Raw genomic sequence first — 14,576 nt, 5'->3', positions numbered from 1 at the left:
TTTGTAGATAGTGCATCAACCCCTCATCAGCAGTGGCGTGTACGGAATTGAGTGACTGCTCGGGTCTGGATTATTGGGTGTCTGTGCCTTGGACTACACCATCTCTCCTTATGGCTGGCGGCCGCAGTAGACAGTCAAACAACAATAGTAGTAAAAGTTATCTTCACATTACTGTCAAGATTGCACATGAGAAATAATGACGGCAACGAAGTCCTTCTGCTTGCCTCTTGAGGAAAGACCACTCAGGAACACAATATGTCTATTTGATTTGGATGGTACATTGTGCGCTCAGGAACAGGTATGTGACGCGAACGCCCACTTTAGATTTCCCTCTACCATATCATCCTGTTGCCAATCCTGAAGACTTCATACTGATTCTATACGTAGCTTGTTTCTGAGGAGATGCACGAGTTCCTTTATCGACTCCGCCAAAAATGTGCAATTGGTTATGTCAGTGGCGGCCCCCTTGTCAAGCAGCAGCGACAGGCCGGCAAAGCACATCTACCCGTGACTGCTCTCTTCGATTTCTCCTTCGCTGAGAACGGACTCACGGCTTTCAGAATGGGGATTCCTATGCTAGGCGAAAGCTTTATTGAATATATTGGCGAGATACAGTACAAGCAGCTCGTCACTTGGATCCTGCGGTACATTGCAGATCTGGGAATTCCAGTCAAACATGGCACATTCGTTGAGCTTCGGAATGGCAACGTGAATATTTGTCTCATCGGCCAAGGATCAAGCAACACTGAGATGGAAAAGTTTGAAAGGTATGACAAGAAACACCGAATCCGGAAGACCATGATTACAGCGATTGAGAGGGAGTTCTCGTACTTGAATCTTAAATGCGCAATTGGTGGTAAAGCTTGTTTCGATGTGTTTCCCAAGGGATGGGACAAAACATATTGTTTGAGGCACATAGAGGCCGAGAAACACAGAAGTGGTATTACCTACAACAAAATTCTTTTTTTCGGGGATTGTACCTATGAAGGGGGCAACGACGCTGAGATTTGTGAGGACTCAAGGACGATCGGGCATACTGTAATGGGCCCTAACGATACTATGAGACTGGTGAAAGAATATTTTGACATGTAGGGAAGGTCTCTTCTCGGAGGAACTGATTGTTATTCCTGGGTTAAACTATCTGTAGGACGCGTAGCTGCCTTATTTTTGATATACGAGCCCAGGTAGACATAGAACCACAGAAAATTGCCTGTCTAGCTTATGGAGAGAATTCATAACAAACAAGACTGCGTATCCTGAACGTGACCTTTCCCAACTTGAGCTAATCGGTCTTTCATGGAGAGTAATATATTTCAAGATATTAACAACCCTGAATAGAGCTGATAACCCAGCGCTTGGTTCTAGTGCGACAACTGTCATCAACGGTATCGTAATAGAATTTCCCGGCTATCGTTGGTGTGAAATCTACCGTTACCTTTGAGCTCGAATAATTCCTGTGTGTGATTTTCTCCTAGCGATGGATCAATTCTTCGACAGTATCAGTCGTGAGAGCCATTTGTCCCGTTTTAAGATGCCGCTGCTTCTGTACTCACGTTTTGTCCTTAACATCAATATTGTAGCTCCTAAAATGAGCAGATCACATGCCTAAACTAAGGGTCGATTAGAGTCAGCCTAATCACGACACACTCAACAAGACTTTGTACGCAAAACTTTTCCTAATAATAATTCTAGGCCCAGAAAGCCTTCCTCCACACAGCTTCCACGATAGACTGGCAATGACTAGAGAATAGGGACTTAGGCACTAGCTCTGGAATGAAGCGAAACTGTTCATCTAGCTTGGTTTGGAAGGTTTGGAACCTTTGGAGTTGCACGGCTATGACCTCGCGTGTGTTGGGGTCCATAACGTAATGAATGCAACAATTGCGTGATCACGCCCTTTGAACTGTGGGCTTGTAAGAGAGCAACTATCGCATTGTTATGCATGCTTACCTCACAGAATCATCACTCTAGTTGGGGCAACCTTGGCGAACTTGCTCGCGAAGTATGGTTACACGCTTGCTTACCCTTACACGGTCAGCATGCAGCACTGTGCGGCGATCTGGTTTCTGCGTAGAAACATGAGAATATACTTAATAACGTCATGAGACGGAAACATATTTCCAATATTCGTTACACTCCGAAACACACCCTAGCTTCACGACAACCAATCAAGATGACGCAACAAATCGAGTATAGTACTGCACACAAGACTTTAGAGTCAGATGTGTTGATCATTGGATCCGGCCCCGTCGGTGCCGTTTATGCCAGAACTATCTCTGATTCCGATCCAAGTATTAGGATTCTCATGATAGAGATGGGAGAACAGTTAGTAATTTCATAGCATCTGGTAACCTTGATTTTCAAATTCTAAAGGGTGTCTATCTTTTTGCTAGGGAAACTCGATTAGCCGGAGACCATAAGAAAAATAGCATCACCCTCCAGAAAGGCATAGGCCGTTATACTAGGTGTGTAACATATGAACCTCGTTTCAGCTTCTTGTTAACCTTACGACCGTTAGTGTTGTCCAGGGTGGGTTAGGCCTATTGTCGGAAGTTGCCGATGCCGCAGATGCCTCCCTGGACCAAGTGGCTTGGTCGGCTGAGTAAGTTTCTTACCTATTCTACACGCATATGCTCCCGAAACTCGATCGCCGCGCCGTTGAGAAGATCGGCATGGCACTTCCTCATCTGGCAAAGTTTCCACTATTCTCAGCCCTAGTATCGAATAAAATTGTGGATATTGCCTTGAACAGGAAGTGCCACGTTGATCATCACAGCGGCCCGTGGTCCGAGTTTCGTAAGTGTATGCGGTAGTCTAGTCTAGCAGCACTAAACGAACCCAGATGTACCGAGTTCGACGTGGACCCTGCCAGCGTTGAGCAAGGACCGTACAGTAACCTGCCTGTGGCACCTGTAGTGAGGGGTGTCGGAGGTATGGGCTCTTACTGGAGTTGCGCCACGCCAGAAATGCACCCTGAGCTTGAAAGACCCGATACCTTTTCAAATGACGAATGGAAAGCCCTTTATGATGAAGCCAGAGGCTTATTTCACACATCCACGACAGAATTTGACGACTCCATTCGTCACCATCTTGTCAAAAACGCTCTCCTACGAGAGCACAAGGGGCGAGAGTTTCTGAATCTACCCCTGGCCTGCGAGCGAAGCAAAGACAACCCAGACTATATCCGATGGACAGGCCCGGCTAGAATCTTGGGCGACCTCGCTGATCCCAAATACAACAGGGGCAATTTCGAATTGAAACCCCACCATTGTTGCCGCAGGTTGCTGATAGATGCAGCAGTAGGGCAGGTTATTGGAGCCGAACTAGTAAACCTGCGGACTAACGAGGTGGTTTATGCCCAAGCGAAGAAGTACGTTGTTTGTGCAGGAGCAACTCTAACCGCTGGCATACTCTTTAACTCGGGAATCCGAGAAGACACGGGATATCCCGCTCTTGTAAGGTCAAGTTAATTCATTACATTATCTCAGTGAGCTTACAGAAACCAGGGTCGATACTTAACGGAGCAAACTATGTCCGTTTGCCAAGTAGTACTAAGAAATAATATAATCGAAGCCGCCTGGGACGACCCGCGGTGTAAAGAGCACCATGAAAAGTACCCTGAAGATGTCTTGCGTATTCCTTACAATGACCCCTCTCCTCAGGTGAATAATCTACGTTACCCTGTGATAATCGGTATACAGTGCTGAAGTTTTTCATATTAGATCACAACGCCAGTGTCCAAGGAATTCCCATGGCACACGCAGATTCAGCGAGATCCATTTCATCATAACACCATCCCAACTGCTATCGATCCACGACTTATCCTTGACATCCGTTTCTTTGGATACGTCAAGCCTTATTACGACAATTATGTCGAATTTAGATCGGATATGGTAGACTTATTCGGCATGCCTCAAGTATGACTAATTGATTCCCCCTATCCCCGAATTAGGTTCTAACAGGTCTTTCAGCCCCTTATACACTACCGGCTTGGAAGAGAAGACGCCGAAATGGCGCAAGCTATGATGAAAGAGTGAGTCTTCAGATCATCACTTCCTGATAAAAAAAACATTGTACTTAACAGATGAGTGATAGTATGGTACGCGTTGCCTCTACGCTAGGCAACTTCTTACCAGGGGGTGAGCCCAGATTCCTCGCCCCAGGCGCAGCAATGCATATTTGCGGGACAACCCGTGCGGGCAAGAAAGATGACGGAACCTCAGTGGTAGACAGACACTCCAAAGTGTGGCGACTAGACAACTTGTTTCTAGGAGGTTGTGGCGTGATCCCGACCCAGAATGCGTGCAATCCAACGCTGACTGCCGCTTGCTTCGCTCTCGTGGCTGCGAGAAAGGTAGTCGATGAGTTGCGTGAGGTCAAAGGTCAAGGTGTAAGAGCTATGCTATAGACACATCAACCTGGTTTAGATACTTTTTAGTCAATAGAAACGAAAACTTTTTTTTTAATTCACTAATACGTTCTTCACCCCGAGCTCTCTGCCCTATCTGTCAGCCCGGAAGTGAGGGTACTGGCATTTCCGTCGTTAACCGTGCCTTATACAAAGTCAACTGTAGCAAAACCTGTCTGATTAGCCGAGGTTTGCCAAGACCCCCTATATCATTTACAATCGACTACACCCTTTGGCGACGACGGAGTTATAGCAATTGGATATCTACACGGAAACACCGGGACAGATCTTGTCGTCGGGAGATACAGTAGCATTGACGTAACTTCACCCAGGTGACACAAACTTCTGACGGAATGTTATATCCGCTGAAACCAACGTTCCGGCAAAGGAAGCCCAACAGTCCTAGATTGTAGAAGTTTGATGAGCGTAAATAGAAATGCTATCTCCTCCCTTGAAAGAGAGAAACCAAACCTCTTGAGAATCTCTCGTGAATGATTTATTATGAATATGACCCCGTTCTACGCCCTCTACTCGATCTAACCAGTAGAGCCCCTGTCATGAAACCCCAGCATGGCTGTTCATTTTCCTTTTACGGATATCATATCATTCTCTCCCTCTGTGCCTCACACGTACATATTGTCCCGTTCATCACCCCGTCTGTCAAATCCTTCGAGTCAGGTCGCTACATGTACGTATCCAGTAATTGCGAAATTCCCTAATGCAGCCGTTAATTACCCCACCCCGCCTCCGTCATGTCATCCGACATCCGGTTGCTGTCATTGGGCATTAGCACTTGTTTTGCTATCTCATAGGCAAGTGACAATACATTATGTGTCTATATATTTGAGTTTTCTATATACGATACACGACATAAGCTTCTTCCTACAGTTTCTGTTTAGCCCTAGGTACCTACCATGGAGCTATCCCACACCATCTAAGGAAAATGAGTCAAAAGAGTCGGGAGGATCTCAAAGAAGAGGAGAGGCTGGAGAGTCAGTAGTCACATAGAGAAATGTATACGTTTGCAGGAATAAATTTGAATTTCTCCGATATGCTTGGGTATGCTTGCTATTCCTCCAACATTGTGTGTCACGTGACCCTCCCTGTGACCCCCCGTGACTCCCTGGGGAAGTGGTGGGATTCCCCAGTAACTCCATAACCCCGTAGCTTGCCAACAGATCGTGGCTCTGTTGGTTTCATAACTTCATAAAAATTTCACGAAATGTAGCTTTTATGCCTTATTTCTATTCTGTCTAGCAGGCTTTTGGAGCACATAGTAACACCTTTCGAGCTGATAATGGTAGCCCCGCCCAGGCAAGAGTACAACGAATTTGTGCTTCGTAAGGGGCAGAATGCGAGAACCTCAGGACTTTCTGGACAATTTCATGCGCCAATAGCTCAACAGCTGTCGCTGTCCTCGTCCTCGTCCGTACTTCTCGCTAAAGCGGAGTCCGGGCCATCTGTCGACGCGGACAACGAGAGAGACATGAAACGATACTTCATTCGATTTAACATGCGTTTTGTGTCTCTGGCCTCTGGAAGTATGCCTATATTAACTCCGAATTCATATAGGTTTTCGACTTCGGTGATCATTTGGACCGCTCTCGAATTGACTTTCGGCGTCCTCGAGCCCGAGGCTTGGGGGACGGACGCACGGCGGGTGGGTCGGTTCTCATGCCCTGGCTATACTGGAAATTCGTATGCAATTTAACAAATAACGAGAAATGCCTAGGAAGTGACAGCTTACATTCATCATTAGTCTCTCCCCACCAGAAAGTGTTCCATGTGCCGAGTTCGGGGGTGTGTTCCAAACAATTTGTGGATTGTACCCTTCAGGCACAAAGGGTAGAGTAACGGGACTTGGTGTCTGTCCAAGTCTAGAGGTTGAGGCCGTTTGTACAAGGTCGAACTGCTGGGAGTCCCGGTCTTTAGTCATGTATGACGCTGGGCCCGGGTCCGTATTCGCGTGTCCGTTGTCAGATGTCTGTGACTGTATCGACAGAAAGTCTGCAGCCGACATAGAGGAAAGACTTGTAGAATGACGGGTTTGCGTACTGTCGCAGCTTTGGGACAGGATACTAGTTTCACTAGCTTCGACATCTTGGAAATCACGGACAATACGATTGCCGGGGAATACATCAGCGCCTTGATCTCGGCTATCGAGGGAGTCGCCAGCCCACAACGTAGGAGTTGTCGAGCACGGTACGCCATGGTCACGGTTCATTGGCGGCCTCAGGAGGTAGTTTTGCAGAATGTCGATGTCTGGATTCTTGAGATCCATTCTTTGTCTTTTCCCTGATATTGGCGGAGGTTAGTACAGTGCTATGCTTCGGTGAGTAGCCGTGTAAGTTCTATCTGAACGTACTATATCGGCGCTGAGACTCCCGGTTTTGCCGGCGCCGTTTATCGTCGGCGGTACTGCTGGTCATGGTAAGAAAATAGTAATAAAATGGTTGACTAGGTGTTGTATCGTGGAGTAGGCGGCTGGGATTAAATGTAAGCACTCCCGCCACCGCCGTAGCCGAATAGCGGACGGAGTGACATGGGCGGCACAGGTAACATGGGAGATATGGGCGATATGGGCGATATTGGCTGACACGTTCGATATGTTCGACATGTTGGATATCCTCGGTATCCTCGACTTGGTTGCTGGTCACGTTCGCTCTTCCCCAATATGGCAGACGGCTCCCGCCAAGGCTGCTTATGTCTGGTCGGGTATGACGTAATGGCTCTAGGGGTGGGGACCAATAGTCTGGATATCAGTCTCAGTATGAGTCTTGATATGAGGTGAGCCGACGCAAGACCGACGGGCAGAAGCGGGGGCCTTATTAGAGGTAGTAAAGGCAAGCAGGCAAACAAGCAAGCAAGCAGGCTCTGGGCGGGGAGGATCGTGGATGACACTTTGGTCTGATGGTCGACTGCATTAGTTGCTTAAGTAGGTACTTACATACATGGTAGGGTATGTAGGTAAGCAGAGGTACCGGCATCTTTAGGTAGGTACCTAGGTACCTCTACACTCCGTATCTATTCTGTCGGCATCTTCTTCTCTGTCCTTGCTTCTCTGTCTCCGTCTCTGTCATTTCTTCTCTTCCCTTGCTTCTCTGCCCAGACTGTCCTTTCTGCAAGTCGCGGGTAAGGGCCGATCCAACCAGGTGGTAACCAATGGAGACGTGGCTGGCCCACTTCTCCGCACGGAGGCCAAATTCTCGTCTCACCTTGATCTTATCCTGAGCCCAGTTCTGCCAGTTCTAGCCTATCTCTGTCCCATCTCTGGCTCGACACGCCTGCATGATGCTCGCAGTATCCTTCCTAGATGAGAGGCCATGATTTGATGTCCACCGGGGGCTTACCATTGGCATGATGCATGCTCACTGCCAAGGGCATGCCGCGTGCTGACCAGACAGGGCCGCCGGAAGCGAAAGCGGTGCGTCGCGTCCACCGTCAGAGCAACGACGACGCGAGCTACACACAAGCTACACACAAGCTGGGACGGCGGGAATGTCGGCACTGCACTGTCAGACACGGTCAGCCACCATGTTACATGCCACGCCAGGCTGTCGATCGCTCGGGCAGACCCGGGCTCCCGAAGGCCCCGCCGACGGTAGGACACTCTACACGAACTGCACATACATACATACACACACATACACATCCACGATGGTAGCAGAGGAGTGGGAGAACACTAGGAACAATGAGGCTAAACCCCGCACCTTGGCAACTTGGCGTGCCTGAACCATTCTTGCATAGGGCTTAGCTGCCTAATTCCCGCTTATTCCCTTGCAGTAAGGCCGCTGAACATCTGCCGGAATTACTAATGCGGGCGCTAGCAATTAGTATACACATGTAGCATCGACTCATTCTCCTACTTAGACCATACTACTGTATAAAGCAACTCCTGATACTACTCCTCCAGTCTTGATCAATGCCAATCTGGCTGACGAGTTACGCGATCCGTCACGCGACACTCTTCGAGAGTCATCCCATCCCGTCAACTGCGACATGGCATGAGCCACAAACGCCGAAGTCCACAAACCCCTAAACCCGCTTTCTCCCTGCGCCACACTGTCTACCTGCAACCAACAGCAATTTCGATGTTGGGTCAGAAGCGGCGCTCTCTTCTTTTCCCACTTTACCACCACCGCAAAACCCCTACAGCATGGCCGTTGGCGCAGCAATCCCGATACACGAAATCTCTACGCTATGTTCTGTGATATTTCTCTTACTTCTCCCTATCCGACTACAGAGGCTTCTCAAGTCCAACGCAAGACGGACCCCTAGTTGGCAGGGCCCGTTGAAATCCGTTAGTATCCCATGCATTGCATGATTCAGTCCTGTTCCAATATCGCCGACATTGACATTTGACAGATCTTGGCCGTGACCTTAGCCATCATACTCGCGTCTTATTGGTCTGGTACGCGGGGTTCAGGCTCTCAAGATGAAGCCCCCTTTCTGGTCGGCCTTCTCGCCTCGGCACTAGCTGCCTTGGGCCTGAGTGCGTTGCTGTTCCTCGAGCAGCAGCGGTCTCAAAAGGCTTCAGATTTGGCTGTCCTGTATCTCTGCGCATCCACGCTGTGTGATGTCCTATATCTAACTATGCCAGCTAAGCCAACGAGCAACTCGCGTCCTGTTGTTGTACGTGCTGCTGTTAATTCGGTGCTTCTGGTCTGGGAATGCTTCGTGAAGCGCTCGGCATTCCGTGATGTCGGTAGCCGCCTACTCCCGGAAGATATGCGCAGCGTTTTGAGTAGGATGCTATTCATATGGATTAACCCGATACTTTCTCGCGGTTACAGGAATATGCTGCTTCCACAAGACGTTCCGCCTCTAAGTGAAGACATGAAATCAGAGCATACCAGAACTACAATGCTCCAGGCATGGTCCCGGCGAGGTTCGTTAGGCACTCCAACGATGTTAATATCCTCTTGATTCTTACTCACCTATATAGCGCTTCCTGAAACCAAGAAGACACTCCCGTTAGCCTTGTTCAAGTGCCTGCAAATGCCATTTCTTGCTGCTGCCATTCCACGATTATTTTTGATTGGTTTTCGATACGCCCAGCCTGCTTTAATTAAACAGTCTATTAAATTCGCTATGGATGACTCTGAGGCTTCAGAAAACCATACCGGATTTTGGCTTATCGTGTCATCTCTTATTATTTACATTGGACTTGCTGTATGAGATAGAATCCTCTCCTCCTTATAGATTTGCTACTGATTAAATATTCCAGTTGTCTACAGCCAAATACCAGCACTCACTGAACAGACTGAAGCTCATGACTAGAACTGCGCTCGTTGGGATTATTTACAACAAAACACTTGAATTACCTAGTGTATCCTATGATACCGGCGAAGCTACTACATTGATGAGCACAGATACGGATGGTCTCGAGACCATTGCAGAGATGGTTCACGAGATCTGGGCCCAAGTTCTTGAAGTTCTAATTGGTATTGGACTTCTTGCCGACCAGATTGGCTGGATCTGGCCTCTTCCTCTCTTTCTAATTTATTGTCAGTACATCAATTCATTCACTCCGCTTCGATCAATTACTTAGCCATGTAGTGTCTTCGCATATGAGTCGGTTTGTAGCAAAACACCTCCAGCCTCGCCAAAAAGCTTGGAATGTTGCAACACAAGACCGAATAGCTGCTACAAGTGATATGCTAGCCTCTATAAAGATCATTAAAATGCTTGGGTTCCAATACGATATAACGCGCCGCATCCAAACCCTTCGAAATACAGAGCTCTATAAGGCGGCAGGACTAAGATTGGTTATGCTTTACTATGGCATCACAGGTACGTAAGCATACACATTTCCAACAATCCCACCTATGTGTTAATGGGAGTCTAGCCAATGCCCTTGGGATATTTTCCCCTGCTATTACATTAGTCCTTTTCGCAGTAATTTCGCAAGCTTCTGGTCGCGCTTTGCAGACTGATACTGCTTTTACTACTATGGCTATTTTAAGTATGATTACGAACCCAGCAAATATGGTGATGACTATCGTACCGCGAACCATTGCTGCTTTCTCGGGATTTGAAAGGATACAAGCATTTCTCCTCCAGCAACCGTTGCAGACGTATCGTGGAACTCTATCGAGGGGTAATGCGCATCCCGTAATGTGGGACCCCTCTTCTGGCCGCTTAGCGAAGCCGGGTCCGGCCATCCAAATCCGGGACGTAGCTATCGGCTCTAAGGGGGTGCCCCTTAAGAACATCAATATCGAGTTAGCGGCAAATTCATTTACTATTTTGTCAGGTCCTACTGGCAGCGGCAAATCAAGCTTATTACGGTCATTGATTGGCGAAGTCCTCCCTTCGCATGGTTCAATCAGCTTATCAAGTCATCGGATAGCATACTGCGCTCAAAGACCTTGGCTACCCAACGGAACCATCAGGAATGCTATACGAGGGTTCGCGAATATGAACGACCCGATATCGCCCTGGTCCCAGCAATGGTATGATAAAGTCATCGAGATATGCTGTCTCACTCAAGACCTTGCTGCGCTTTACAATGGAGACCAAACCCAAATCGGGAGTAGAGGACTCAACCTCTCTGGGGGCCAGAGACAACGAGTGGTATGTCTGCCAAGAACCATGAAATGAGAAAAGCTAACAAATGCTCCTGAGGCTCTCGCACGAGCACTGTTTGCTAGATGCGATATACTACTCCTTGACGACACATTTAGTGGACTGGATGGTGATACCGAGCGGACGATCTTTGATAACCTGTTCAAGTCGACAGGACTCCTTCGGCAACAGAAAACGACCGTAATCCTTGTTTCCAATTCCTGTAAGCCTTCATTCTTTCCTTTTTTTGTACTAGTGGCTAAGTTGAGTAGCGCAATATTTTGAAGCAGCGGATCATGTGGTGGTACTGGGGAATAACAGCATTGTTGAGCAAGGGCCTTGGCGGACCATCAAGCTTAAATCCCAAACTCTAGCTAAGTTCTCCGCTGGCACCCAGCAGCCTGTTGAAGATGCCAAATTGGCAGGCCGCTACGATGCACTTAACGCTCAGATAAGAGTGAAGGAGGAAACTGAAGCCGATCTTTCACGGCAAACAGGGGACCCCGCGATCTATGGTATTTTTTTTCCCTCTGTAAGGTTTACGAAATGTTACTAATATCTGCATAGGATACTATCTGAGGTTTATAGGGCTCGTGAATATCCTATCTATTGTAATTTTCACTGCGTCATATTCCTTTTTTATCACTTTTCCCCAATACTGGTTACAATTATGGACAGAGAGGCAGTATAATCGAAGCGACTCGTTTTACATAATTGGTTTTCTTCTTTTATCGCTCTTATCGTGGCTCTCTACCAGTGGCCAGATGTGGTAGGTAATATTCCGTCGAGCTCTATAGCTACTATGTGATATTGATTGCTCCAAGGTCCAACTTTACCCGACTTGCCCCCGAATCTGGAATGAGACTCCATCGCCATCTTTTGAGCATTGTGACAAAGTAAGACTTGATCATTCTACCCCATCTCTCTCTAATGTGTGTTACGTGGATTTGACTAATTATGCGAAGCGCCCCTTTGTCCTTTTTTTCAGCAACCGAAAATGGCTCGATTTTGAACAGGTAAGCTTCGGCAAAGGCTGTGCAGCCATTTATTATTATTTTTTTAACTAACAATATCCAGGTTTACCCAAGACATCCAGCTTATTGACAAGCAGTTGCCAACTGCATTTGTCACACTTATTACCCGTAAGTCAAAGATTTCCTCATCTTTGAAGTACTGTAACCTAATGGAACGATTAGAGATTTTCAAGCTCTTGATGCAAGTGATACTTTTGTGCATCGTGGAAAAATGGCTTGCGCTATCTCTGCCAGCTTGCGTAGCTATCGTTTACGTCATCCAGAAAGTCTATCTCCGAACATCTAGACAGCTTCGGTTCTTAGAACTCGAGGCGCGCGCAGGAGTGTTCTCTAGTTTCTTGGAGACTGTAAGTAGAATCTTGCCAGATGCGGCGCTTAGCTAACATTTTTATAGATCGAGGGTCTAGAAACAATACGAACATTTGGCTGGTCCGGAGACGTGACAAGAGAGAACATCGACAAGGTCGACGAGTCGTCGAGACCAGAATTCCTCCTTCTGTGTCTTCAAAGATGGCTTAACATTGTTCTTGATCTCCTAGCCGCAGCTATAGCAACAACAGTTGTTGTAACCGCCGTAGCATTCAAAGGGCATGTTAGTGGTGCAGAGATCGGAGTTGCACTGAATACTATGCTTGTAACAAATACCACACTCCTAAGATTGGTTGAGAGCTGGGCTCTACTAGAGACATCTCTTGGCGCGATTGCCAGGGTGAAAACTTTGGAGAACATGACTCCCTTTGAGGGCGGAAGGGTTCCAGGCTTAGATCCTGCGCCAGACTGGCCGCAGAAAGGGCATATTAAGTTGAAACAGGTTACGGCAGCGTATCAGTACGTATCTCCAGGGAGAGGCGATACATCTATGATTTTACATCTAACGGCATAATACGCAGAAACGAAAATGTAGCTCTCAAGGCTCTGAACTTGGATATCCCCGCAGGGCAGAAGCTTGTTGTCTGCGGGCGTACTGGCAGGTAAGATCTCCACAAATAACAGAAGAACCACAGAGCCTGATTATGTTTTGTTGTAGTGGCAAGAGTACCCTGCTACTAACGATGTTGCGAATTCTCGAGTTGAGATCCGGCAGTATTGAGATCGATGGCTTTGATATCAAGCACGTCTCTCTGGAAGTACTCAGACAGCGGTGTTTTATCACGGTCTCGCAAGATCCTCTCCTTCTACTGCATGAGACAGTCCGCTTCAACCTGGACCCTAGCGCGTCGATTCCAAACGAAGTACTTATGGAGGCGTTAAGGAAATGCGAATTATCGTCACACTTCTCAAGAGGGCAGACGACAGACCCTACTGAAGGTAGAAGTTCTTTTGAGCAGACAGACATAGACAAGTACGAAGGCCCGAACGGCGAACATCCGATCCTCGATCAGAAGCTGTTAGAATTTTCCGAGCTATCAGTGGGACAATGCCAACTCTTCGCGCTGAGCCGTGCGTTGGTTAAAGCTATTCTGCTAGAAAGATACGGGATTAAGCCTATCGTTCTTTTAGACGAAGCCACGTCGTCTCTGGATTCCGTGACAGAGGCAACTATCTACCGTATCATAGATGAGGAGTTCAGTAGTAAAGGCCATACGGCTGTGATCGTGGCACATAGAGTCGGTGTACTAGAGAAACATATGAAAAAGGGGCGTGACGCTGTCGCTGTCATGGGAGATGGAAGGTTACAGGATGTTAGTACGAATTGGGAAAAGGCAGCTTTAGGATAATTGGGATTGAGAATATGATAGAGGTTAAAAGATTTGATTACATTTCCATTACAGATCTATTCTCACATTAATCAAAGTAACGCAGCTGATTCTAGTTCCGAGCTCTTCTAGGCCCAACCCCATTTAATCCGACAGTTTGCTCTGGTGGCAATGAAGTTGCCGGAAATAGGTCAGATGCAAGCCAAATTCTACTCATTGGTCTTACCTTGCTGCCATGCTGAAGCCTCGTCGTGTCCACTTTCTAGTCTTTGCCTAACATAGTCGTCGCCTTCTGGGCTCAAGGTTCGAGCCATGCCATGCAGGCTGCGAAACGATTCGTCCCTCGATAGTGAGGCTCTGCAGCATAGCCAGCTCATTCCCACCGCTGCATGGAATGCCAATTTCTGAATAATGCTGCCTAGTTATGCAGCATCCTAGCTAAGTGTTGCCATTGCTACGTTATGTATTTCACTTAATCTCAGCCATCCCGATCCAATAGTATCGCCTATCTAGACACCTGCAAGACTACAAATTATTCCGTAGCTGACACTACCCCGCGCGATGCTGTCCAATTTTCAGCGAATCATCTTCAGAGTACCATGTAGTTGAGTGTAGACGCGCAGGGGTCTCGACCTTGATAAGGTCATTTCTATCTTTCGGATAGCGTACCAGTTTAGCAATTCACTTCTATTATGCTACTTGATCGAGGGTACCCAGGAACATAGGTGCCTACGTGTAAGCGTGCTTTCTACTCTGGCCTTGCAGGCTGTCGTCTGGCTAGCTGGCACTTGATACCAGCCTATCCAAAATTCAGCGTCATCGCGACTGTAGCATTAGATAACCCCATGTCAGTCCCTATAGAAATTATAG

At 47.5% G+C, this 14,576-nt stretch overlaps 4 protein-coding genes across 4 annotated transcripts; 3 read left to right on the top strand and 1 right to left on the bottom strand.

The window, feature by feature from the left end:
- Positions 1–196: 196 nt before the first annotated feature.
- F5B22DRAFT_634563 (eukaryotic phosphomannomutase) lies at positions 197–1,092 on the top strand (the record flags this gene model as incomplete). The annotated part of the gene is made up of 2 exons (XM_047976997.1): positions 197–298; positions 388–1,092. 2 exons carry the CDS (start codon positions 197–199, stop codon positions 1,090–1,092), a joined length of 807 nt encoding a protein of 268 aa, XP_047833699.1.
- Positions 1,093–2,635: 1,543 nt separating this feature from the next.
- Positions 2,636–4,452, top strand: F5B22DRAFT_547346 (uncharacterized protein). The gene is made up of 5 exons (XM_047972915.1): positions 2,636–3,455; positions 3,507–3,662; positions 3,723–3,917; positions 3,972–4,033; positions 4,096–4,452. Exons 1-5 carry the CDS (start codon positions 2,934–2,936, stop codon positions 4,406–4,408), a joined length of 1,248 nt encoding a protein of 415 aa, XP_047833698.1. The 5' UTR covers positions 2,636–2,933; the 3' UTR covers positions 4,409–4,452.
- Positions 4,453–5,822: 1,370 nt separating this feature from the next.
- Positions 5,823–7,574, bottom strand: F5B22DRAFT_547220 (uncharacterized protein). Its single transcript, XM_047972914.1, has 3 exons — positions 7,356–7,574; positions 6,774–7,160; positions 5,823–6,703 (listed from the first exon to the last, which is right to left on the bottom strand). Exons 1-3 carry the CDS (start codon positions 7,393–7,395, stop codon positions 6,081–6,083), a joined length of 1,050 nt encoding a protein of 349 aa, XP_047833697.1. The 5' UTR covers positions 7,396–7,574; the 3' UTR covers positions 5,823–6,080.
- A 1,427-nt stretch (positions 7,575–9,001) lies between these two features.
- F5B22DRAFT_634561 (putative ABC transporter) lies at positions 9,002–13,727 on the top strand (the record flags this gene model as incomplete). The annotated part of the gene is made up of 15 exons (XM_047976996.1): positions 9,002–9,296; positions 9,354–9,580; positions 9,636–9,915; positions 9,968–10,201; positions 10,257–10,984; positions 11,036–11,198; positions 11,248–11,490; positions 11,543–11,744; positions 11,800–11,871; positions 11,941–11,991; positions 12,053–12,117; positions 12,172–12,356; positions 12,404–12,837; positions 12,900–12,980; positions 13,037–13,727. 15 exons carry the CDS (start codon positions 9,002–9,004, stop codon positions 13,725–13,727), a joined length of 3,951 nt encoding a protein of 1,316 aa, XP_047833696.1.
- Between the last annotated feature and the right edge of the window lie 849 nt (positions 13,728–14,576).

This window comes from Xylaria bambusicola (assembly GCF_022495145.1).
Source record: "Xylaria bambusicola strain CBS 139988 unplaced genomic scaffold F5B22scaffold_8, whole genome shotgun sequence".
NCBI classification, from domain to species: domain Eukaryota; kingdom Fungi; phylum Ascomycota; class Sordariomycetes; order Xylariales; family Xylariaceae; genus Xylaria; species Xylaria bambusicola.
The sequence above is the reverse complement of the archived record's forward strand: the minus strand, read 5'-3'. Positions and strand labels throughout refer to the sequence as shown.